Source organism: Cryptotermes secundus, unplaced genomic scaffold (assembly GCF_002891405.2).
Source record: "Cryptotermes secundus unplaced genomic scaffold, Csec_1.0 scaffold401, whole genome shotgun sequence".
Lineage (NCBI taxonomy): Eukaryota > Metazoa > Arthropoda > Insecta > Blattodea > Kalotermitidae > Cryptotermes > Cryptotermes secundus.
In genome coordinates this window covers 1,212,179-1,237,396 of record NW_019731223.1, presented here as the reverse complement: position 1 = coordinate 1,237,396, position 25,218 = coordinate 1,212,179, and the positions used below count along the sequence as shown (strand labels likewise).

Genomic DNA, 25,218 nt, shown 5'->3' with positions numbered 1-25,218 from the left:
ATTAATTTGTGTATAGTCATTTAAGTTAGATAATTTTGTGCAACCATTCGTAATGAAGATTATATGTACTATGCACATAGAAGTGCATATTCTTTGTAGCACAACAGATAACTGCATAACCAAATCTTATTGTTTTGTGAGTAAGTGTGTGAATTTTTAAAAAAATTTAATGTGTAAGTATGATTACATGGGCACAGAAGTGACTTTCTTTTTTTATCAAATCTTAGTTTAAATATGGTTTAAAATAGTTTTATTTATTAAAGACTATATCCACATATACCATTCAATTAATTATGTTTTGGCCAAATCTGTATCGGCCACTTTCTTTGTAGTTTCATTTTGTCTTGTGTCATCGTGTTGAATTTTGTGATTGTATTTGTGTTGCAGCAGCGTGTAGTATCTCGCTTCATGGTGAGCACTGTTGATGAAAGTGCATCCTCATCTAGTCTTGTTGGCTCCATACCATCTTCTTTGTGCTCCATTGTTACTGCAGAGCCAACTGTCATCGTTCCTGATTTTCCATCTCTTAATCTCTCGGAGGAGTCCATGGATCAGGGAAAAATTAAATTCTTATCTTGTGACAGAGGAGTTTTGGAAGAAGCAGAAGTTCATTCAGTGATTTATGATGATACACAAGGAAGTGTCAACAGTAAAGGAAAGAGAGTCTCAGTTGGGAAGGATAATATGAGCAGTGAGGATATTAGGAAACAGTCATCAGCCTCTACTGATAACATTCCTACATTCTCAGTGGATGTTAATTATGAACTGAATTCCTCAGAATCTCACTCTCAGCAGACTGAAATGCAAAGTACACAATCTGAAATCTCCATGAGTTCCTCAGCTGATGTGTATTCATCTAAACGTTCAAGCATAATTGACCCTGATACTCAACTGGGACTGCTTGAGATTGATCCTTATACACATACCAAACCTGACCTTTCAGCTATACAAGACCATATCATGGCTTCAGATGGTGAGCTTGCTGAAAGTACTCTGCCTCAGTTACTACACACTCAGGGACAATTAGGCATGTCTGTGGTAATGGGTGGAGCACAGTTAGAGCAGGGTGTAAGGAATATGACTATAACTCAAGCAGTACATGACACGCAGTTATCTGACCCCTCTGGAAGTGAAGGCCCTAGCCGAAAAACAAGTTTTATATCTGACAGATCGGCAGAGTTAGATGATGCTATAATCATCTCAACCCAAGCCAAGATGTGTATATCTGATGTGTTTCCATCAAGCCAGCCATCTGCAGAACATCATTATCAGCATCAAACTAATGCCCAGGGCTCACCTCCACCAGATGGTCAAACATTGTCATCACAAGTTATGCCTGGAGCCAGCCAGACACCAAATCAACAGTACACTCCTGAAAATACCATCATGCCTGCAGTTGATCAGCAGGCACTGTTACTGCATCCTAGATTGTCACAGCAGAATTCCTTGGAGAAAGACAGGTAGTATAGTAATACTGTAATATAGTAATAATGGTAGCAGCAACTACAGTAATGCAACAAATTATTCCACAGCAGGTGTGAACCATATTTATAAAGGGTGATTGAAAGTCCTATTTTTCTATGGAAAGAGGAATGAATATCGTGAATTAGGTACAGGTTTTTTCATACATAAGAGAATCGTATCACCAGTTAAGATGGTAGAGTTCATTAGTGATAGGATATTATTATAATACTAAAAGGTCGCTGGTGTGATATCATTATGAATGTTCGTCCCCCAACAGAAGACAAAATTGATGACATGAAGGACAGGTTCTATGAAGAACTAGAACATGTATTTTATAAATTCGCAAAGTACCCTGTGAAAATGTTGTTAGGAGATTTCAGTACCAAACTAGGGAGGGAAGACTTTTTGAAACCTACAATTGGGAATGAGAGTTTGCATAAAATTAGTAATGCTAATGGAGTTAGAGTAGTAGATTGGTGGAATCCAGCAGACATTTGTTTGCAACCATATGCTGCAGTCTGAGGGAAGCAGGTGCATTCATGCCACCAGTACATATTGGCTATGGCAGTTGACGTTGGCGGAATGAAGAGGAGGCATTAGGTGCTCTACATATGAATCCATCAACTAGCATTTATCAGGTTGCGTGTGAAACAATAGGACTTTAACATGCACAACAAGTTGCAAAGACTAAAGTCTCTCAGGGTGCATTTGGCATATTCTGCATAAGGAGTAGCTGTATTCTTTTTGTGTACAACTTTTAAAAGTGCTTCAGCGAGGGGGCAATAATCTTTGCCTCCAATTCTGTCAGTGGTTTTCGCACAGAACTGTAGATGAAACATGACTTTTTGTACCATGCACTGTGAACAGATGAAGAAACAGTCGGAAGGAGTTGTGTAAACATTCACCACAGATTACAGGAATGGGTACTGGAGAATCCTCGTGCTACTCAGTGCTCTACATTTTAAGATTTTAAAAAAGACTTAGCTTTTCAGTGTTTCACCTGAAATCATAGGTGATAACCTGCTTGGACCATATGCAATAGCAAATTGTCTTGGTGGAAACCATTATGCTGATTTAGTTGAAAGAACTTATTTCCCATCCCACCATTTTATGTGAAGTACTTAGTTTGTTGAACAGCCATATTCCAGACACATGGATCAGCTGAGAGGGTCTGATTGCTTGGCTGTCATGTTCTCTTGACCCGAACCCACTCAGTTTCCTCTTGTGGGAATGCATAACATTCATTTACACTGTGAATGTACAAGATTACAATGACCTGATGAGTTGCATCCTGGTAGGTGTGACAAGACATTATGGATGAACATATACAACTGGATGATGTCAGGAAACCTTTTTGGCATCACTTTGAAGCATGTGTGCAGGCTGAAGGAGTATGTTTGAGCAATTGTTATGAAAAAATATGTAGAACTGTGTGCCATTCCCTGCCACATGATCAGACATTTGTGTTAAATGTAATTTAAAATATAAACTGAAAAGCAATAATAATTTCAGAATCTTTGCTTATCTATCATTGTATTTAAAAGAGAGAGATAAAGATGTGAAGTGTAAGTAACGAAATGCATGATAAATGGACAATTACTTAATTTTCATAAAATGTGGTGACATATCATAACTCTAGGGATGATGAATAAAAAAGTATTTACATTTCTTGTTGCACATTATCCTCCTGGTCACCTCCTCAAGTTTTGCTGTAGGACTTAATGGATCACTCTGTATATCAAAAGGTGTGGAAGGTAGGAAGCTTTTGCAGATGGACAGAATACTTAGCTCTGATACTACAGTCATATTATTTCTGGAACTTAATGGTGGTGGCTGTTATTGCTGCTGTTATATATGAGCAGTTTCCTTAGGCACTGATTGAAACAGTTGTAAGCATGATATTCTGTGAATAAAGTGATGCAATGCCTATTTGTGCAGAAATGTTACTGTCATCTAACTAGAATAGCAGCAGGGTTTCATTTTTAATTTATTTGAGACAGCTGATATCAAAGGATGGAAAGAAAGAAGCTAATCTGTTTATGCTGCCATAAAGATGGATCTTTACGTTGTAAGAGATGACAGCAGGATTTATGTGCTATGAATGTTCCTACAGTGTATAATTCTTGACTCTTTGTCCTAAAGAAATTTTACTGCAGTGGTAGTACAGTGCATTTCCTGTTGTGCTGTAGTTGCAGATACAGTTTTTAATACTTAAGTATTTTATTAAATAGACTTCCATACTATATTTGTGTATATTATTTCAGTGGCCCACAAACAATAGCAGATTTGCAACAAAAGCTGCTGCAGCTTACGTCACAGCCATCGTCAGAACGTGTACTGACTGGAACCCCCCCATCTCATCCTGCCACCCCTCAGGTTCAGCTTACCTATGATACCTACATGCAGACATTGCAACAAAAATTGGCTTCTATATCAATGCCTGGTGCTCACACCCTGGTGAGTGGGCTTGAAAGTGGCAGTCTGCTTCACTGTTGTGACTTCTAGTTAAATGTGTTTGCCCTCAAGGCTTCACTACTTCTCATTCAAATCTGAGTGGCAGTCTTCTTTCTTTTTTCTTCTTTTTTTTTTTTGTTTTGTTTTAATAAATAAAGGGGTTTGTATCATCTGTATTTTTTTAATGCTAGTGGGGTGGGACTAAGTCCCTTGTACTGCGGCCACTTCTGGCCTATTGTACCAGCCCCAGATGATAGGTGAGGGTGATTGTGGAGCAATTGGTAGAATGAAGATTGGCAGGGGAAACCGAAGTACTCGGAGAAAACCTGCCCCAGCCCCACTTTGTCCACCACAAATCCCACTTGACCAGACCCGGGATCGAACCTGGGCTGCTGCGGTGGGAAGCCAGGGACTAACCGCTTGAGCTATGGCACGGCCTCCCTCTTCATTTACTCAGAAGTGTATTAGAGGATATTTTCATTAGGTTCTTCATATTTAACAAGAAATGTTTTCCAGATTGTGGTCATCGCGTGTTGTGATACAGTGTAGTCTTGTAGGCAGATTTACCATTTCAGAGTAATGTGCATCTATTACTAGAATCTCTAGTTCACTTGTAAGTTATTTCCAATTCTTCAAGATTTTCTGTGTACTAGTTTTCATTATGAGAAATGTTTTTCATAGTTATAAGGTGTGCTTAAGGACTGTAACTCTCAGTTTTGTTCAAATGAGTAAGTAAAATTACAGTGAAAGCCAAAATTAAAGGATCCACATTTTAGGTTTTTCTGTATTTATGGCACATATTATTTTGTGCCAGCTCAAGCTTCATACACCTAATGTATTGTCTCCTTTGATCTGTCGTTTTTTGTTTTAAGTATTTAGAGGCAATTTACATATGAAACTTAAGTTCCTGTGCATGGTTTGAATCTTGGTATGGTGTTGAAGGGAGTTTTGCATCCATATTGAGTGGTTACTATATGCTTTCTTTGTTCCAATGTCTTACTATGCATGCAGTGTCTGTAAATATATTTTTTCTACTAAATTATAAAAATCTACAGTGGCAGAGAGCTGCAGGTTTTCTTTGTATGCTAAAGTTTATTCAAATCAGTAATTGGAATAGAGTTCCATGTGACAGAGGCATACTCAGGCTTAGATCTGACTGAAGTAAAATACAGCAACAGTAAGCTGTCTGTGGTGAAAAAGGAAACTGTAAGAGTGCAAATTAACCCTAGGAATTTCATTGCATGTGAAAAAGAAATAAGCATAATGAGTCTAAAGTTTACAGTCAGTATGTTAATTGATATTTTGTAGCTTTCATGTTGTAAAGCCTGAAGTAAATAGGAGGATTCCATTGTTATTTTCTTGAGGGAAATGACTGGAGTGTGAAGCTGGCCATACATCTGCATCTGTTTCCAAGGTTCAGAATCCATGGCTCTGTACTTCCACTTCCGCATCCCTCATTATGGTGTGGTACTTAATTAAGCACAAAGGCAGCTTTACCTTCTTCATATGGTATATCCATAGTGAATTGCTGTATAGAGGACATCATATTGCTCTCTAATATGTGAAACAAAATAACATTGTATAGGTCATATTCAATGTAAAAAAGTAATCCTTTTGACATGCTTGTTATAATTCAGTAATATCTTTTTTTGCACCTTTAGTTCTTTTTTGTTTTATTTTAATGCTTTCTTTTAAGGTTATATGATTAAAATGTTATTGTTTTCACATGATGTGGCAGTGTTTCATTGTTACTGCAGGGTCCCCTATCCCCACAGAGCACATTACACGCAACTGTAGCCAGTGGTTCAGCAGTGCCTACTGCGGTTGATGTTTTGTCTCAGCCACTGTTGCCGACAGGAGTGATGGGCATTGATGGTATAGGAGTGTTGCCTGCTGATCAGCCAATCATAGTTCAGCCTTTGGCAGTCCTTGGACCTGTTCAACAGGTAGGGGTCTTTGTTATGTATTATATTTAGTTCTTTGGCTTGTTCTCAGTACTGCTGAGGGCATAATACTGTATTACATTAAAAGTGTAATCTAATTCAGTGTATTGCATTAAAAATGTAATCTGTTTCACTTCTTCCACGTGGCCATTAAAATAAGTTGCTGCTTCTTCACTTTCTACTGAGATCTGTACACATTGTTCTCAGTATTGCTGAGGGCAGCCATGGTGTAATAATTGACATCACCTTCATGAGGTATTTCCTCATAGCATCAATGCCGTCTAGTGCTGGCAGAAATGTTGAAGGAGGTTCACTATTTCCACCAACATCTTACTCCACCCTTCTCAGACATATAAAATGTAAACTTTATATCCATTTAGTTGTAACATCTGCACCTCATTATCACAGAATAAATATTCTTGAAATGTTATGCCTACTTTTAGCTGTCCTCAGTCTTGTTTGGTGATGCTAAATTCTGTTACATCTTCTCCAGCATGTGATTTAAATTCAGTGCACATCTCTGAAAACAGGTCATCGTTGTTGTATGTGTGAGACAGCACCATAGTTCAGCAATGAAATGTGCACCCAAAACATTTACTTTCATGAGTGTTACATCATGAAGCAGCCAGTGATCAATCATGGAAATAGTTTTTGTTATGAGTTGTTTCCAGTAATAATGTTTGAAAGACCTGATGATTCTGTTGTGAAGTGGTTGGACAGTGCTGGTGTGGTTTTGAGGGAAAAACACAACTCTCACATTCTTTAGTTAGCTAGTGTACTGGGGATGAGCAGAACACTGGTCTGTGGAAAGTAAAATCTTTCTGTTTTCGGAACTCATTTTAGCATCTAATGCCCTTAAATAGTTAGTAAATATAGCCTGTGTAGCACATGCTTTTCTGTTGGCTGCATATTTTATGAACAGCTTTCTGACATTTTCAAAGAAATGGGGGTTTTCGCTCTTCACACAAGCTAACGATGGGATTTTGTCAGTCCCATCAGCATTGCAGGTCAACAGAACTCTTATCCTTTCCTTGGAATACTTTTCACCATTGCAAGAATCCCCTTTCAAGCTCAGTCTTGTTAGGCAAAAGCATGAAGAACAGCCCAGTCTCATCAGCATGTTAAATGTTCTTAGGTCCATAATCCTTAATAGTTTGAGTAACTGGTCATTTCTCCATTCCCCATTGTTGAAGAGTCTACACTTTTCCACTCCTCCAATATAGTTTTGTATACAACATTGTGTAACTGCTTGAAACTATTGATCCAATCGTTATAAGCTTTAAGATCTTTGATGCTGAACCTTGTGGCAATGTGTAGAGCCTTTACTCTCAGCAGTGTGCCACTGATTACTGTGTGGGAACATCGCACATACTAACACGCGGTTTTGCCGGTCTAACAGACAGCACTCGCTCCTAGTCAATATCACATTGCCGCATGTTGCTGCCACCACTCATATATATACAGCACTAGATGTCCAGCCCACCTGAAGATCATCACGTGCGCTAGACAATCAGCGCTCGCAGTCATAACTGCAAGTTTAAGCTCCACCCAGCAAGCATTGTATAAAAGCGAAGCCTAAAGCTTGCAGTCATCAGAGTCGTCAGTTCTTCCCTGCGCCAAAGACAGCTGCCGCAACTCTCCAGCAACCACACTCCGCTACCAGACAGCTAACGTAGCTGCCGCAACTCTCCAGCAACCTCACTCTGTGACCAGGCAGCTAACGTAGTTGCCGCAACTCTCCAGCAACCTTGCTCTGCGACCAGGTAGCTAACGTAGTTGCCGCAACTCTCCAGCAACGGCGCCATAGGCAGCTGTTCCTACAGGCGCATGCAACACCACATTATCGGCCAGCCAAACCAGCTGAATGGCTGTAAAGACTTGAGGTCTTCTACAAAGGAGCAAATTCTACCAGCGCACTCACAGTGGAACAAACTGCCCTTTTCAGGGCCAGCCAACTTTTGACATTCCACATAGCTTCGCAGCTATTCTGTACTTTCAGTTTATACCATTTAATATATACAATTGTTACAGATTTATGTGGTTGTCTTTTAGAACATCGACAATCCCGCAACTGCATTGCTGCCCCCTAGCTTGTTAAAGTATGGATCCAGCAGACTCTCCTGTTCTTGAAGTGATGACTGTTTCAGGCACTTCCTTTGACCAGAGAACTGCTACATTGTGCTTAACACTTTTCACTGTTTTTCCTGTTTTTAACAAAATGTTGAATGTTGATGATGCAGTTTATAATCTGGCAGCTATTGCAACACGTGTTTCTGTATTAGCATCCACTTGGTCTAGAATGTCTCTTTTTTTCATGAGCAGGGAATGCTTTTCTCTTCTTTGATTCACTCGTCATCATAAAAAATGAATCTCAACCAGAAATTAAAATAAAACTGTTTGCCAGTTTAATTTACAGTAGGTTCATGAATGAACACTAACATGGTGACTTAATAAGTGCTTGTAACTTGCAGTCACTTATAATTAATCGTAACCAGAAAATACAGTAAAGCTGTTTGCCAGTTCAGTTTTCAGCAGATTCAGAAAGCAACACAAACATAGTGATTTAATAAGGACATGGAACAGGTAGTCACTTGTAACTTGCATCACATGTCATTTGTCACTGCACAGACATGGCAATAGTGTGAAACGTGGCACAGCCTTCTCATCAAACCCAGGTCAATTCTGTCCATTGCACATCACCCCAGTTTTTTTTCCTAAGGTGCATTTTATTTTTGGTTGTCATCAATTAATTATGTTATTAAAATACAGATCACTTTCATTGCTGTGTGTAAATAAAGTTTTATGTTTGTGATACCATTAAACTTGTATTATTGTAGAATGTGTTGGGGTTTCAGATGTCAGTAACACCCCTCATGGATAGCAGTAATAACAGTAGTGGAATCATGTCACCTAGCCAGATAGCATCAAAGGAAGAAGTTCAGCGTCAGCTGAGGCCACGACCAGCAGCCATTGACCTTCATGATCTTGAACAGGTGATAACAGCTTTCACCATATGCGTTTATCTTTGGTCCTTTTGCAGTATATATAAATTAAAATCTAATAGAAAAGGTATAGGTGTTAGTAATATATATTTTTTTATTGCTAGTGGGGTGGGACTAAGTCCCTTGTACTGCGGCCATTTCTGGCCTATTGTACCAGCCCCAGATGATAGGTGAGGGTGATTGTGGAGCAATTGGTGGAATGAAGGTTGGCAGGGGAAACCGAAGTAGTCGGAGAAAACCTGCCCCAGTGCCACTTTGTCCACCACAAATTCCACTTGACCAGACACGTGATCAAACCCGGGCCACCACAGTGGGAAGCCCGTGACTAACCGCTTGAGCTATGGCGCAGCCCTTCTTAATATATTATTTCATTATTTGAAAGTGGTACATGGTAGCATAGTTGATTGAGGCACTATGCTACAGGCCAGAAGGTTGTGGGTTTGAGTCCTGATGAGATGGATTTATTTTTCAGTTTACCTAATCCTTCCAACCACAATATGGCCCTGTGGTCGACTCAGCCTCTAACAGAAATGAGCACCAGGAATCTTCCTGGAGAGTAAAGGGCAGCCGGTGCATAAGGCTGACAACCTCACCACCATCTGTGAGCCAATTCTCTAGAAGGTGTGGGAGCCTCAACCTCTCACAACCCTATGGACCGCCACGGCCTGTTTTTTATTAAAAAATTATGTCTTCTCAGGCAGTCAGCCATGTCAGTATGGATTTGGTGTTTGACATTTGAGGGGCTTTCTCTGTTGCTATCATATGGTGTTGATGTGATGAGTGTTGTGTCTGTACACTATATTTCAGGCAAAATGGCTACAGTGTATTGGACACCCACTTCGCCCTGAACCCTAAACTGTAGCCTCTCTCATAACTGGGGTAGCCAGCTTGAGTGACCACTATACTCTATATGCATACCACCTCAAACAGTATCAGTTGGCTTCTGACCCAATTTAACATGAAAACTATACTCATTACAACAAAATGGAATGTCTGCTTTCTTTAGACTAATGAAATAAGACCTTGGCCTTAGAGTCTTATGTGTGTACTATATCCCGTGTGAATGTTGTGTATGCTGCAGGGTGTATGTTGGAAAAATAGCCCACACACCATTGACACAAGGTGTAACTAATCTGGGCAGCTCATATGACTGTACAAACCAGATAAATTAGTAGTGTCAGAGTGTAGCATCAAGGCAGCTCATACAATAAACTTCAGGAAGACCATGGTACTGGCAAGGTCATTAAACTGCATGAACCACACAGTGAAGGAAACCATTAAGATCCAGCTGTATCCTGGTAGCTCTAACAGGGATTTTGGATTCCCACTAAGCTGTTCATGGTACCTAGCCATGAACATAATAAAGCAGATGAAAGCACTGTACGGAAGGACCAGTGACAATCAATATGACTTGTGATGACAGCCAACTCTTTGCCACATGGTCCATTCAGGGACAGGACTATGCATTTCTGTCCACCATTCCCCAAGTGATCCAGGCTGAGAAAGATGTATATAATGTATAATATTTGAATAGTATAAATATGTGACAAATTTCCATTTCAGGAATTGGCAAAGATACATACTGGCCATCGTCACGTTGCTTTGAATCAGGCACCAAGTGGTGCACAGTTGGGGCCAACTGCTGCAACACAGGTAATGTATCAGTTATGCAGCATTAGATGTTTATAGTGAAAATGTAAATGAAAGAAGCATTCAGTTTTAATGATATAAAATTTATGGAATATTTTCTATCCAAATTCTGCAGTATATCATCATATAATTTTTATTTAACCCTTTCGCGCGGTTATTTAAATTCCGCTGCCGTCTCTCCAGCGGTAATATATTCAGCTGGCCATTTAAATTTTGCTCAAAAATGATTTATTCATCATTGTTCTTAAATTATATGAGATAGGAACATGAAACTTTCACTAAAATGATCTTAAAAGGTGGTTTTATAACCTTACCTTATAATATGAGCACCCTGTATCTCGGAAATGGAAGCAGGTTGTTTAGTATTTGAGCAGTGAATGGTACGCCTTGAAGCATGAAACTTTCACTAAAATGATCTTAAAAGATGGTTTTTATAACCTTACCTTATAATATGAGCACCCAGTATCTCGGCAATGGAAGCAGTTGGTTTAGAATTTGAGCAGTGTAATGTAGGCCTTGAAGCATTCGTCTAACCCAACGCTGCCCCACATTCACCGCTCCAATATTGTGTATCTTTCCTTTGGCTCTTTTTTTTAACCACACATCTTCTGTGCGGCCTTGCCTTCTTCTCCGTGAGGGGTATACGTTCAAGGAAATGTCTTTCCGTGACCCGTTTATTTGCCAGGTCAGCTGTAGTAAATTCAACGTTACGAGTTATCATAACAAGGGGTTGTTGCTATGCCTTTGATATTCCATCCATTTTGGCGGCAGGAGATGTCGTAGGGGTGACCACAGAATTCATGAAGTTATTCNGCTGCTATGTACTGTGCGAAATCAATCGATCTTGCAAGAATAAATTTTTGGACATCCCTCTTCTAAGAATTCCAATTGAGTGTGTTAGTGTGGCCAGCTCAGGGCAATATGATATTATAAACACAGCACATATCACGTCTCTGCTGTTTATAACTTCATAGGAAAGAAAACACGCCATCGATAACAGTTTGAATGAGGAAATGTCTTCCAAGCGCAACACGATTTTGCTGCAAGACAGGCATATGTAACGATGACTTAGCGCAGAAAAACTCGTGCCTCATTATATACTGTCCTGACAACAGGCCAGCGAAAAATCTAACAATCTACAGCAAAACCATCAATTATTATGGGCGTTATAACATAGGTGTGCAGCTGGACGAAACATAGACGTCGAACCCCCGCAGACGATTTAAATACCTGACGAAACATACACGTCAAACCATGCTGAATGGTTAATACATTTAAATTAATAAAACATTAAAAATTAGATTCTTGGGAATGAATCTTTTGCCTGTGTATGACATTTTGAAACAACCACCTTGATTTTATCAGTGTTGTTTATGTTTCTATACAGTTACATACTTTGACTATGTTCACATGTTTTAATAGTTTCTTTGTTGTTTATTTTGGGAATTGTGTGCCACAGTCTTCTGTGTGTTACTAGAATACTAGTGTATCATACCAGTTATTTGCTGTGTAAAATCACATGTGGGTTACAAGGAGCAATTTAGTTTATCAGTGGCCACATTCTAATGTTAAACATTTCTGTTGTCATACACATATGGGATATTAAAAAATGGTTGATGAGATAAGCCAAGATGTTCTTGAAACATCATAAGATATTTCTCTCTCATTTTGACACATTATGGAACAAAAAGTAAGAATAGCTGCTTGGAGAAATCTTAAATTGAGATACTGCTTTTTTTTAATTACTCTGTGCAGGTAATACCACAGCCCATGGCACAACTGCTGACTACTGTACCCTTGGCAGTACCCACACCTGTTCAGCCAACAAATACACCAATATTCCCTACAGCTGTTCTGCAACCAAACTTGGTTTCAGTTACTGACATCAGTGTAAACACCACTCCAGATGAAGCTAATGTAATGGGGAATCGTTGTGAATCTTTAGAGAATCTAACAAGGAGTTTGGATTATAACAAGGAAACTGCAGAGGATATCCAGGAGTTTGTTATTTCTCATACAGTAACCTCTGAAAGTGAAACACAAACTGCAGATCCATATACTGTAGAATTGCCAGCTTCAGATTCAAATCATGCAGAAAAAGATGAAGGATTTGTGAGAGGAAAGCCACAAGAGAAAATGAAGTTATTAGATGAAAAACAGCAGGAACAGAAGTTACAGCAAGGAAAAAAGGCTGATGACAGTTTAACTATAAAAAGAATATCCAGGTTCCAAGTTAGCGTTGTGCAAGAGGATGTGGCTGTATCAGGTGAGTTCTGTTGCATATTTTGGTCTTTTCCATGTACCTTTTTTTTATTGCTAGTGGGGTGGGACTAAGTCCCTTGTACTGCGGCCACTTCTGGCCTATTGTACCAGCCCCAGATGATAGGTGAGGGTGATTGTGGAGCAATTGGTGGAATGAAGATTGGCAGGAGAACCAAAGTACTCGGAGGAAACCTGCCCCAGCGCCAATTTGTCCACCACAAACCCCACTTGACCAGACCTGGGATCAAACCCAGGCCGCCACGGTGGGAAGCCAGCGACTAACCGCTTGAGCTATGGCACGGCCTTTCCATGTACATAGTAACATACATAATGCTGGGAGTGTTTTATTGCTCATATGCAAAGAGACTTCTGAGAACTTAAGTGAAGAAGGATTTTCATTCAGAAGAAGTACATTAGGATGAGACTGAATGTGCTTTATTAAGTGACAGCATACCATATCTGTTAAACTTATTAGATAATGAATATATAATCACACTGTGAAGGTAACTTAATCTATCTCCTGTTTCCTTCAGGGTCATCGCAGGCCTCCTGGAATTCCGACACAAGTGATAAACCAATAACCACAACAGCTGTAAAGCGAGGTAGATTTAGTGTGGTTACCCATCCAGATCATATAGCTCCAGTAATGCCACGAATTCCTGATAATGGGATTTCCATAATGCCACCAACATCTGATAAAAGGTTTCCTGCAGTACCACCTATACATGGTAAGAGGTTATCATCAGTGTCACCAATATCTGATACCAGGATTACTGCTACACCACCACTACCTGATAGCAGGACCTCAGCATCACCACCAGTATATGATGATGGTGAGTGCTAATTCCAAAATGTTGTACCACATATGTGAAATTCAGATGAACTCTAGTCTCTGAATTTATTGTGTGAAAGTACATAATGCAGTGCACTAAAATCATCTCAGGTAATCAGCCTTATGAATGTTGAGATAGAAATCATCATTTCAAAAATCTTCTCCATCTCCACCGTGAGGATCGATGTTGTGAGTGACCATATGTCACAGTTGTATATATCATTTTGTCAGTGTGAAGCTTTATCCTGTTGGTGCACTATGCAGTAGGAGGGCAGAGTCAAATTATGTGGTCACCCAGCCAACTCGAGACCTATCTCTGTGTCGCTTAACCTGGAGTTCTCATTTTCCAAACAGTTTTTCTCTTCTCTTTTAACCTTTAATGTATACAATTTAAATTTACTTGTGCAAACCATTGCTGGGGAACAGATTCATAACACACACCATTGGAGTTACTGGGAAGCAGTGTTGTCTGTGCTGTCCGTGTGCCAGCAACACGATGTAACAGTAAGGGAACTGTTGGAGGAGGTGTTTTCTTTGCAGTGCGTGCCAAGGCTATATAACAGGAAACAGATGTAATTATGAGAGTCCAGAGTCTTTGAATGGCAGTTAGAAGGGTAGAAGTTAGATGTGAGACATGGCCATGCCATAGCTTAGGCAGTTAGTCTCTGGCTTCCCACTGTAATGGCCTGGGTTCAAGCCCAGGTCACATCATGTGAGATATATGGTGAACAAAGTGGCACTGGGGCAAATTTTCTCAAAGTGCTTCGGTTTCCCCTGCCAATTCTCATTCCATTGGCTGCTCCACATTTATTATTAATCATCTGGGGCTGGTACAATAGGCCAATTAGTGATGAACATACCAAGTGGACTCAGTCTCACCCCACCCCAAGAAACTAAAGGAAAAAAATAGTTGTGAGACAGTCACCAGCCAGTAGGGACATGAACATGGAAGCTGAGGAAGCTACAACACTGGAAGCAATTGCTAGTCAACAACTGGTGAAGATACAGCAGACTGAGAAGACTTAGTGCATGCTGTAGTCAATTGTAGAGTGTGCAAATTAGTGATAGTGCTATAGTTACTTGGAGTTACATTCTGTAAGAGTTAAAGAAATCCAGTTACCAATCCAAATCCTGTCTATAGTCATACATGAGACAATATACCTTTTAGGCTGTTGTTTTTAAATAAAAACTGGATTGTTAACAGTGAATTAATACTAGGTATGGAGTTTTTAAACAACTCTTTTTGTGTATGCAGTTTTGGTTAGATTTGCTTGCAGCTACTTTGATGTATTGACTTTTTTAAAGATTTTTTTGTTAGTAATTACTGGGAAATGTATGCCACAGTCATTTGAACAGAACTGTATGTGATAACTGAGCTTTATGCATCATACTAGTGACTCCATTTGAAAACAGTTGTGTGTTTTGAGAGAGGTCTGAAATTTATGGGTGCATAAACATTTCTTTTTTCTTCTGCTGAGATTTGCAATTGCATGTTATTTTTAGAATCCATGACTATGAAACAGTCTTACAACCTACACCACTTACTGTAGGATAGCTCAGTTGCAAAAGGAACTATCTGGGAATTCCCTGAATTAGAGTGAGCAACAAAAGAAATTACTGCTATTTTGTTTTGTTTTGTGATCAGTAATAACAAGCAGTAACTGGTAACAGCAATTGTATGAATATTTTTATTTTATTACTTTTTAACTTTATGAATTTATGTTTAAGTTTTGTGCATTGCAATATTTGTGCCTATTTTCCAGTCACTGGCACTCTTTGAGTCAAATTTAACACACACGACAAAATATTTATTTGTTCCTTGCATGGGCAGGCGATTAGCTTTTGCTGAGGCTGTTTGCAGACCTCAGTTACATTTACAGTAACCATGTGATACAGTTCATTTTCTTCCCTTTGAGTGCAAGACATGACTTTGAAGAGGAGACTTCAGGAACAAGACATAGCACAAAAACTGATTTTAGACAGTGATTCAGGCAAAAAGTTATATGAAGATGACTTTTGTCCATCTATAAATGCCACCCACATTGACAATGACAATGACAATAAATCAGACTACGCAGTGGGCGACTGTACCCACAGTTGACCTTCATGTCCTGTAGTCCACAGCTTTACCGTGGACCCAGTGAAAATTTACAAGCTTTATGATTTTAAGGGATGTACATACAACAGGACTGTATATTTATGGAAACACAGGAAGCTTGTGACTGCTGTAGTGACAGCCACGTATACGGTTGTGATAGAAGTGACTGCAGGGAATGAAAATATGGGCCAAAACTTCTTCATGGGTAATTTCTTCTCATCCTGAAACATAGACTAAGACTATAGGCTACTGTGGTACTGCTAGACCAAATAGAAAAGGAATGCCGGGGGATTTTGGAAGAAAACAAAATGAACCAGGATAGCACAAAGACTGATGTTCAGGGTGGCTTGATAGCAGTAGCATGGAAAGGCAATACACATGCTGACAAATATGTGTCATCCTGCAACAGAGGGTAAGTTTACTGTGGTGAACATGGGATAAAGGTAAATTTATCCCTATACTTAATTCTGTAATTAGGTACTGTGCCATGAAGGAATATGGGGGAGTGGAGGTATAGTTTCACCATTCTTGACCTAGGCAGTAGATGGAAGTGAGTGGTTGACCTCACACCCCTCCCTGGGAATAAACCTGCTGGTACCCATTGTACAGGAGGCTAGGTAGGTCCCAGAGCCAGTCTGGTTACTATGGAGAAGACAGAAATCTCTTGCCCTGCTGGGAATTGAAGCCAGCTCCTTGGCCATCCATCCTATAGTCAAATTGATACACTGACGGATAAGACAGTACAAAACTATGCAGTCTCAGGAGGTATGTGCAGACAAATCTGACAACATGATGGACATTTAGGCCATGAGCAGATAGACATGGAAGTGAACTGAAACGCTATCGGGCCTTGGAAGGACGACAAATGAATTTTTGTTTGATTGGGGACACCCTACATACTAATTTTGGAATGTGCATGCAAAGAACTAATCTCCTATTATACTGTTGATTGAAATAAAAAATGCTGTGCAGATTTATGCAGTTTTATGTTTGTAAGAAGTAACTGTAAACAACTATACATGGTATGCCTGTGGTGAAAGAGTTTAACATGTGTTTTGATGTGACCATGGGTATTTTTTCAGTACCAGAATGCCAGTTAACTGAGAGCGACTGTGCTCTTAAGATACTTCACAAAGCCAAACCAACATCATCACTTTCCTCAGGAACAGGTTTTGTTAGTGCAGCCAGTGATTCTGATTATAAGTTTACTTCAGCATCTATACCCAGTGCCAGGAATATGGTGAGTATCCATCATCATCCCTAAACACTTCTTACTATCTATGTTCTCCCTGGTGTTTGTGTATAATTAGAATGGGATTAATTTCATTATTCATTCCCTTATTGAAATGTGGTTTACAGAAGAGGGAGAAGTATGCCAGTGACAAATCATTTTTGAAGAACAAGGTCCATCTATGCACATGCAACAAATTATACTCATGCCTATCTTAGACATTTGTAAAAAGTCAAGTCATGAATTTCACTATGTATCATTTATGTGCCACTCCTAGAACAGGGATTATAACAGAATTACCTAATCAAGCTACCTTTCAAATTTTATGTGATTCACACTTCCCAAGATTTTTCAGGAAAAAAAGTGCAACTTGAAGACAAGATTTAAATGTGTATTTGTTAAAAATGTGTATGTGTGTATATGTATAAGATGTTTTACAATACCTGTCTTCTTGCTGGGAAGTTGTTCAGCTACTGTTATGTTCAGGTTGCTGATGTACAGGTCTGTTGCTGTATTCTTGTTTTGCATTGTGCAGCATTCAAATAAATCTGAAAAGCTCTGTTTTCTTGGATATAATGCTGTGTAGTTCAATGGAAGTCAACTGGCATTTCAGAAGTACAGGAAGGAGACTGACTTGTTCTATATCCGGAGGTTTATCTCCAAATATGGATCCTTGGAACAAATAAACTGATTGAGTGATTGATTGATTGATTGATTGATTGGTTGGTTGATTGATTGATTGATTTTTACTTTGTTGACCAGATACTTGGCTATGCACTTCATGGTGGCTTGTGTGCCACTTGGTGTGGGGCACATATGGATTTTGCTGATGAATCAGCATGCCTGATAGCCAATAATGTTTGGAATAAGGGAAGTTCGTACTTTGTTCACAGATCACAGGAGTTGTTGAAAACGCTGTCCCTTTACTTGTAGACATTCTTTGCACTGGCTGAAGAGGTTTTGATTTACCCTTTGAGGCTGTTCCACAGGAATATTTGCAATTTTGCTAAAAATATTTTCTTTTAATTCTTCTACTATTTGAGGTTACTGTTGTAAGCTTTGTTCTTCAAACAATGCCAGAAGTAAAAATCACAAGGATTAGGGTCTGGTGAACATGCTGGCCAAATACCACTGCTGATAATTCTGTCCCCAAAGACATCAGACAAAACTTGCATAGACATACGTGCAGTGTGGGCAGTAGGTGAGTCTTGCTGAAACCATGGGGAAGAATTTTCTGAGAATAACCTGTACATATCTTTCACAATGAATTGTGTTGTTAAAAGAACATAGGTCTTACCATCTGGCACTTACAGCACACCAGATACCAACTTTTACTGAATGGAGCGGGACTTCATGGGTTAGATGTAGATTCTGTGAACTCTAGTAGCAATTATTTTGCATATTTATGTATCCCTGCAAGTGAAACCATGCCTCATCAGAAAAGATCGATCTCACCATTGGTGACAGACTGTAGAAACCAACTGCAAAAATGAACCCTGCTAGCTGGATCACGTGGCTGTAAAGCATGGATTACTGCTGTTTTGTAGGGTCTAAGCTTAAGCAATTGTGTTGCCATTTTTGCACTAGACTCTGACATTCCAGTCTCTTGAGCTAGACTTTTCAGTGATTTTGTAGGTGTATGTTCAAGTCTGGCCCCTGTGTCTTCTAGCTTCTCAGTAAGCACTCAACACTTAAATTTGTGTTTCTTGTCCATTAAATGGCCTGTTGATTTATGTTTAATCACTAAATTATGAATTGTTTGTTTATGGGGAACTCTTTTCTCATTAAATCTTTGGCAGCCCTTTCTAGCAGGACCATATTTCACATAGGTGTCATGCAGAAATACATGTTGCTCTAAAGTATACCACACTGCCCACTAGCTGTAACTGAGAACAAATGGCTAATGAAGCTAATAAATTCTTTCTACTGCTGACAAGTGACAAACTCCCACACATGAACTGCACTGCTTGCCATGAAACATAATGCTGTCAAGCAGCCCACAGGTTAATTACTTCCCTTCGTTGCAAACGTTATCAGCCATCAGGCATTCTGATTCATTGGCAAAATTCATATGTGCCTTGCAGTTAGCGGTACACAGGTCTCTGTGAATCACAGAGCCGTGGAGCCGGTCAACAAAGTAAAAATCCTCCCTGTAAATACCACATCCATCTTCAATGTTGAAGAGAAAGCAAAGCAAGAAACCAGCTCTGGTTGCGTCATGCTTGGCTTACTCTTCAACTCTGAATTTTGAGGTAATATGTACTTTCAAAATGTTGGTCAGCTTTCACTGGATTACATGACATTAAATCCCAGAAGATAGAACTTGTAATATTCACAACTGTGGGAACCTCAAATTCAAGTAAATCTGTTTGGCATGTATCTGTTTAATTATTCTTTCTCATTTCACCTATGATATACCATATATTTTATTCTTTTAATTTTCACTTTCATTTGTACGTAGGCGAGTCAATAAGTAAGTTACAAATGGATATAGAACTTAAACAAACAAGAGTACTGATTTGAGAAATGCTTGTATTTCTCAACATAATCTCTCTGTACATTGAGGCACTTGTCCCATCGTTTCACAAGCCCCTGAAAACCAGAAGCATAAAATTCTTTGGGCTGCTGTCGGAACCAGGCAGTGACTGGGATCATGAAGGCATACTGCTCACTGCATTCCAGCATCAAGAACAAACTGTAAATGCTGACTCCTACTTCAACATTCTCAGGAAACTTCGTAAGGCCATTCAACGGAAGTGACCAGGACTCGTCACCAAAGGCTTGTTGCTCTTGTATGAGAACACATGTCCCCATACTGCCACCAAGACAAATGAGACGCTGCGAAATTTCAAGTGGGAAGTCCTTGAGCATCCTCTGTATAGCCCCGACCTTGCTCCAAGCAACTTCCATTTGTTTGGCCCTCTTAAATGTCATCTTTCGGCAGAACATTTTCCTGATGATGAAGCTGCAGAAAGGGAAGTCACTGCCTGATTCCGACAGCAGCCCAAAGAATTTTATGCTGCTGGTTTTCAGGGGCTCGTGAAATGATGGGACAAGTGCCTCAGTGTACAGGGAGATTATGTTGAGAAATAAAAGCATTTCTCAAATCAGTACTCTTATTTGTTTAAGTTCTATATCCATTGGTAACTTACTTATTGACTTACCCTCGTATTAAGGAAATAATGTATCTACATGTTTACTCTTTCATGTGTGTGCTAGAAAGAGTAGCATCTGTATTGTAATATAGCTCATCTGCAGTGGTGGTAGTAGTAGTATTTTCTTTTTTGTATTCATAATGGGGTGACACTGGGTCCACTTGGTACTGCAACCACTAGAGGCCTGTTGTACCAGCCCCAGATGATAGATGATGGTGATTGTGGAGCAGTTTGGTAGAATGAAGATTCGTAGGGGATACTGAAGTATTCGGAGGAAACCTGCCTAGGTGTCACTTCATCCACCACAGATCCCACATGAGCACACCCAGGCTCAAACCCAGGCCACCACAGTGGCAAGCCAGCAACTAACTGCCTGAGCTGTGGCGCGGCCTTCGTCTACAGTAGTAGTGTACTACTTGACCATGGAGGAAGAACATGTCTCCTCTATATTCATTGTCAAAGAATAAGCCAGGCAAGAAACCAGCATGAAGCAGATTTATTAAAGACAGAAAACATAAAAAAGGAAAGTAATAAATGATGAATTTGAAAATGACAGAATCAACAAGGAGTTCAGAAACAAAAATGAGACAGCACTAAAGGAAGATATAGTAACAAAGGACATGTGTGGGCCAAATACTTCCCAGATATGAGCCAGTAGAGGTACTTGCAATGAAAGTGCACCTAAATTATGAGGACTCTTGAGACAGCATGATAGAAACTATATTGTTTTTGTCTTCTTGTGCATTTATGTACAGAATTAATCAAGACTGCAGTGTGTATTATGCTGTGCATTGCTGATATTCCAAAGTTTGAAACCTGCAACTCTTCAGCATAACTTGAAGACCCTTTCAGAATAAACCTGTAAGCCTATGTATTTTTTAAGTTCAAACTCAATGATGTGAAACAACAAAAATTAATATTTTTTGCATCCACAAGTAGTAAGACATTGAAGCTTCGTATCTTCACAATGGGCAAACCTCATACTCTTGGAGAAGAACTGATTTTTCTTGCAGCCAGAGAACTTACATTTATCATATATGGAGAAAAGACTATGAAACGGTTATATAGTGTGCCTCAGTCAAATAATACTGTGTCACACAAAACCAAAGATATGGATATCAGTATTAAAGATAATTTAGTAAAACCTGTATGCAATAGCAAGTATTTTTGCTCTGCAATTAGATGAGATGACTAACATGACAGATGTATCAGATATGAATGGGAGGGAACACTACTTGAAGATATCTTGTACTGTCATCCATTAAAAAGAACAATAACCTCTGCTCAATTTTTTCATATACTGATTGGCAACATTGCATTTGAATTTGCACTTACTTTGCAACAGTAGTGACAGGAAGGCACAGCGAATTAGTAGCTTGCTTTGCCAAGTGGTTGCTGATGTCAGACAGGTTCTTTATGTAGCATTTGGAAATTAAGTATGTTTTGGATACTGCTGTGAAAGCTGTTAATTTCATAAAAATTAGACCCATGAATGCAGTGTGGGGGGGGGGAGTACTGTATGAAGGAATGGGTACTACTCATTTGCAGCTTCATAGAATTTAAGAAGTAAGGTGATTGCTAAGGGGTAAAGTACTTACTCATTTATTTGAACTGCTCACATAAGTACAGCCATTTCTATTGTAATCTTCATTTAAATTAAAAAATTATTTTGAAGATTCATCCTAGCTGTCATGATTAGCTTACATAGTAGATATGTTCATATGCTTAAATGACTTACAGTCCGTTCGCGGAGACGAGAGAGTCCTTGTAAACAAATGCACGCGGTATCTCCTTTGCTCTTTGAATTAAATCATGCAGCGATCACGTGATGCGTGTACCGTTGCAGGGGCGTCCAAAGTTCACTCTTCAGTCTGAATGCAGGTTAACGTGCGCTCGAATGCAGTGAGTACACTGAAGTAACTGCGCGCTTTGTCCACTCCTTGCTGTCAGCTGTGGTGATGCGGGCCTTGCTTTGTTTACGCTAACTGTCTCATCTCCGCGAATGAACTATAAATCCTGGTCTTCATGGAATTCCAGTAACATTATTAAATGTGGGAATTAAAAACAACACAGCAGTTAATAAACTTCACTTATTTGTTAGCCTCTAGAAAAAGATCATGTCAGCCAGTTATCAACATTGGAATGTTTTCTTTAAAAAATGGTTGATCCTTGATAAAAACATAATGATTACATTAAATGATATATTTTTAAATTGAAGAAACAATTTGCATATTACTCTTCAGCTGAAGCAGAACCAAATAATTCAATACTTAGCCCTTTCAGTGCTGAGATAAGGGAGGTTCCATCTGATTTGTCCAGCGTATTATAAGAGTGCATGTTGGAATTGTGGTGTGGCAAAACATTACACTCAGAATTTAAAAGGCATTCCCTAAAAGAGTTTTGGATTCAAAGAAATGTACAATATTCAGAACTTACAGACAGAGCAGTACATTTTCTGATGTAATTTGCAATGACATACTTTATGAGGCTGTGTTTTTGTCTCTTATCACCCTTGAGTCCAAGTGCAGGAGCAGGATGAATTCTGATTGTGACCTAAGACTCAAGCTGATAAGTGTCATGCCAAACGTCAAAGAACTTCAACACTTATACATAATTGTACTTTTATTGGTTTTATATTTCTTGTTGTATATGAATTAGAACTTAAATTCCATGTTATTTTTAAAATACTGTAGCATCTGTAACACAGTGCATTGCTGTTGCTAAAGTACAGGAAGAGAAATCATCATGTGATCTGTCAAGACCCACAGCAATTTTCTAATTTTCTGGTAGTCTGGAGAAACCATTTTGGAACCAATGGTCTAGTATTTGTATAGCCAGCCTATGGGATGAAAAATGTGTAGTTATGTGCCTTAATTTGAAGTCAGAAATGTCAGTTGGTTCTGTAAGGACTAAGTATACATTTCTGTATTCAGAGAATTTCCCTGTCTACAGCATAAGGGTATATGTAAATATATTGCAGAGTTAAAGCAAATTACTTACATAAATAGTTCACTTTATGAAAACATGGCAGCAGAACAGTATTTCTAGATAAGCCCATATTTTTTTACATTGATGACATTTTTGTTATGATTATCAGATACTGGTAGTCAGAATTTTGATCACCCTTCCTGGTGGTCATTCATTGACAAGTAGGTCTTCATAAAAAATAATATGATCATATATGTTTGAAATTAGTGATAGATACATACATTTCAGTTTGAAATTTTTCCTTGAGTTCCTTTAGCTTCTTCCAGAGCACAGGGCATCCATGAAACTCCTCCATCTGGTCCTGTTGGCTGCCAGTCTTTTTACTTCGTTCCATGTTACATACATACATCAGTGTTTCAGAGTATTCACAAGTGTGCAACTGGCACTAAATATAATACTTGTCAAACAACAGTCACAAGACAATCACAGATAAAATCACAGAACCATCAATTCAACCATAGTTGAAATCTAAACTGAATACCTCAAATAAATAGATACAATGTTACACATACGATTATACCAACAAGATAATTAGCAGTACATAATAATTCTCCTTCCGTAACTTACACTAATACTTAATGTCTATATTAATGCCTACTGTGGGACATCCATCAGTCAGCATGCACTCCCCTTCTATTCCTTAGCTGCTATTCTGCCTGCTTCTCTTGCTTCTTTCTCCACTGTCTTCCTCCAAGTTTTCCAGGAACAACCACATCTACGAGCACCCTGGAGGTTCCAGTCCAGTGCAGTCTTTTTAACGGCTCCAGTAGGTTTCCTCAAAGTATGACCGATCCTATTCCATTTTCTTTTCTTTATCTGAACATCAATTGCTTGTTGATTTGTGACTGCCCAGAGGTCTTCATTTGAGATAGCTTCCGGCCATCTTATGTTTATGATTCGGCGTAAACATCTATAAATTAAACTCTGCAGCATGTCGGTGATCTTCTTTGCGACCCTCAATGTCTCACAAGCATAAAGGAGTACTGATTTCACATTTGTATTGAAGATGCAGACTTTAGTCTTCTTGGAAATATGTTTATTTCTCCAGACTGGATATAATTGGATAAAGGCCCCATTTCCCTTTTTTTATTAAACTTTTAACATCACCTGTGCCCCCTTTCTTGGTTACAGTGCTTCCCAAATAAGACATCTCTACTTGCTCAATTTCTTGTTTATAAATTGTTAGTCTCCTTTGTATTTTATTGTTTACCCTCATTTCTTTAGTCTTAATTACATTAATATATAGCCCAGCTCTCTTTGCTTCTTCCTGCAGATTAAACTTGATTTTGGGGAATACTGATTATTAGTAGACTCTAATTAGGTCGCACAGAGTCTGTTGAATGTAGAGAGTAGATAATGCTAGGGCAGATTTTCATCTTAGAATGTAATATTTTAATAAGTGATGGCAGTAACTGGTTATATGTAAAGTAGTCAGCAAATTGGTACACCTGAATCTAAAGTCACGTTATTTTGTCATGCAGTTGATATCTCCTAACCTATTAACTGCCTAGTCAGGACACTTATATATTGTACAAAATAATAGGATATGCTGATTCTTTGTTGAAATTTGTATGTGTTATTTTATAGATCATAGTGAAGCAAGGGAAGTTTAATGAGATCTGTATATGAAGGATTATTTTATGTGTATTTGTTCATGTATTGTAATACCTAAATTTCATGTATGTATTAGTAATGTAGCATAGTACAGAACCTATTTCTATAGTGCTGATTATAGATACCTGCACATCGTAGACATGTTATTCATTTAATTTATTTTATTATACAGTGTGTCATGATTTTAATGGGCCACACTGTATATAATTTTTACATCATTGTACATCATATTAGTTCATTGAAGCATGGAACATCATTTATGTTTGAGTGTTGATTGTAAGTAAAACATGTATAAAAATTAAGCCCATAAAACTGTTAACATTTCCAAATTTTTACCACAAGGTCTGCGCTGATGACCCTAAAATTTCTTCATCCCACAGAGTAAAAATAGTACTTTCTTCAAGGAAGTAGTAGTTTTAGAATATCCATGCAAAGCTCATTGTTCCTATGAGTGAAGAAGTGTTAGAAAATCTCCTGGCTGAAAACTCATTTGAAGTTTGCACTGACTTCTTGTGGTGCTTTTTG

At 38.8% G+C, this 25,218-nt stretch overlaps 1 protein-coding gene across 8 annotated transcripts in view; it reads left to right on the top strand.

The window, feature by feature from the left end:
* Positions 1–25,218, top strand: part of LOC111866515 (serine/threonine-protein kinase WNK1) — a 134,097-nt gene that overhangs the window by 77,710 nt on the left and 31,169 nt on the right. For all 8 annotated transcript variants that reach the window (XM_033752284.1, XM_033752283.1, XM_033752282.1 and 5 more), the window contains 8 exons: positions 388–1,460; positions 3,729–3,921; positions 5,676–5,864; positions 8,717–8,854; positions 10,427–10,516; positions 12,269–12,779; positions 13,309–13,608; positions 16,788–16,945. In XM_033752284.1, the coding sequence (XP_033608175.1) occupies positions 388–1,460; positions 3,729–3,921; positions 5,676–5,864; positions 8,717–8,854; positions 10,427–10,516; positions 12,269–12,779; positions 13,309–13,608; positions 16,788–16,945 (2,652 nt within the window). The remainder of the gene's footprint in view (positions 1–387; positions 1,461–3,728; positions 3,922–5,675; positions 5,865–8,716; positions 8,855–10,426; positions 10,517–12,268; positions 12,780–13,308; positions 13,609–16,787; positions 16,946–25,218) is intronic.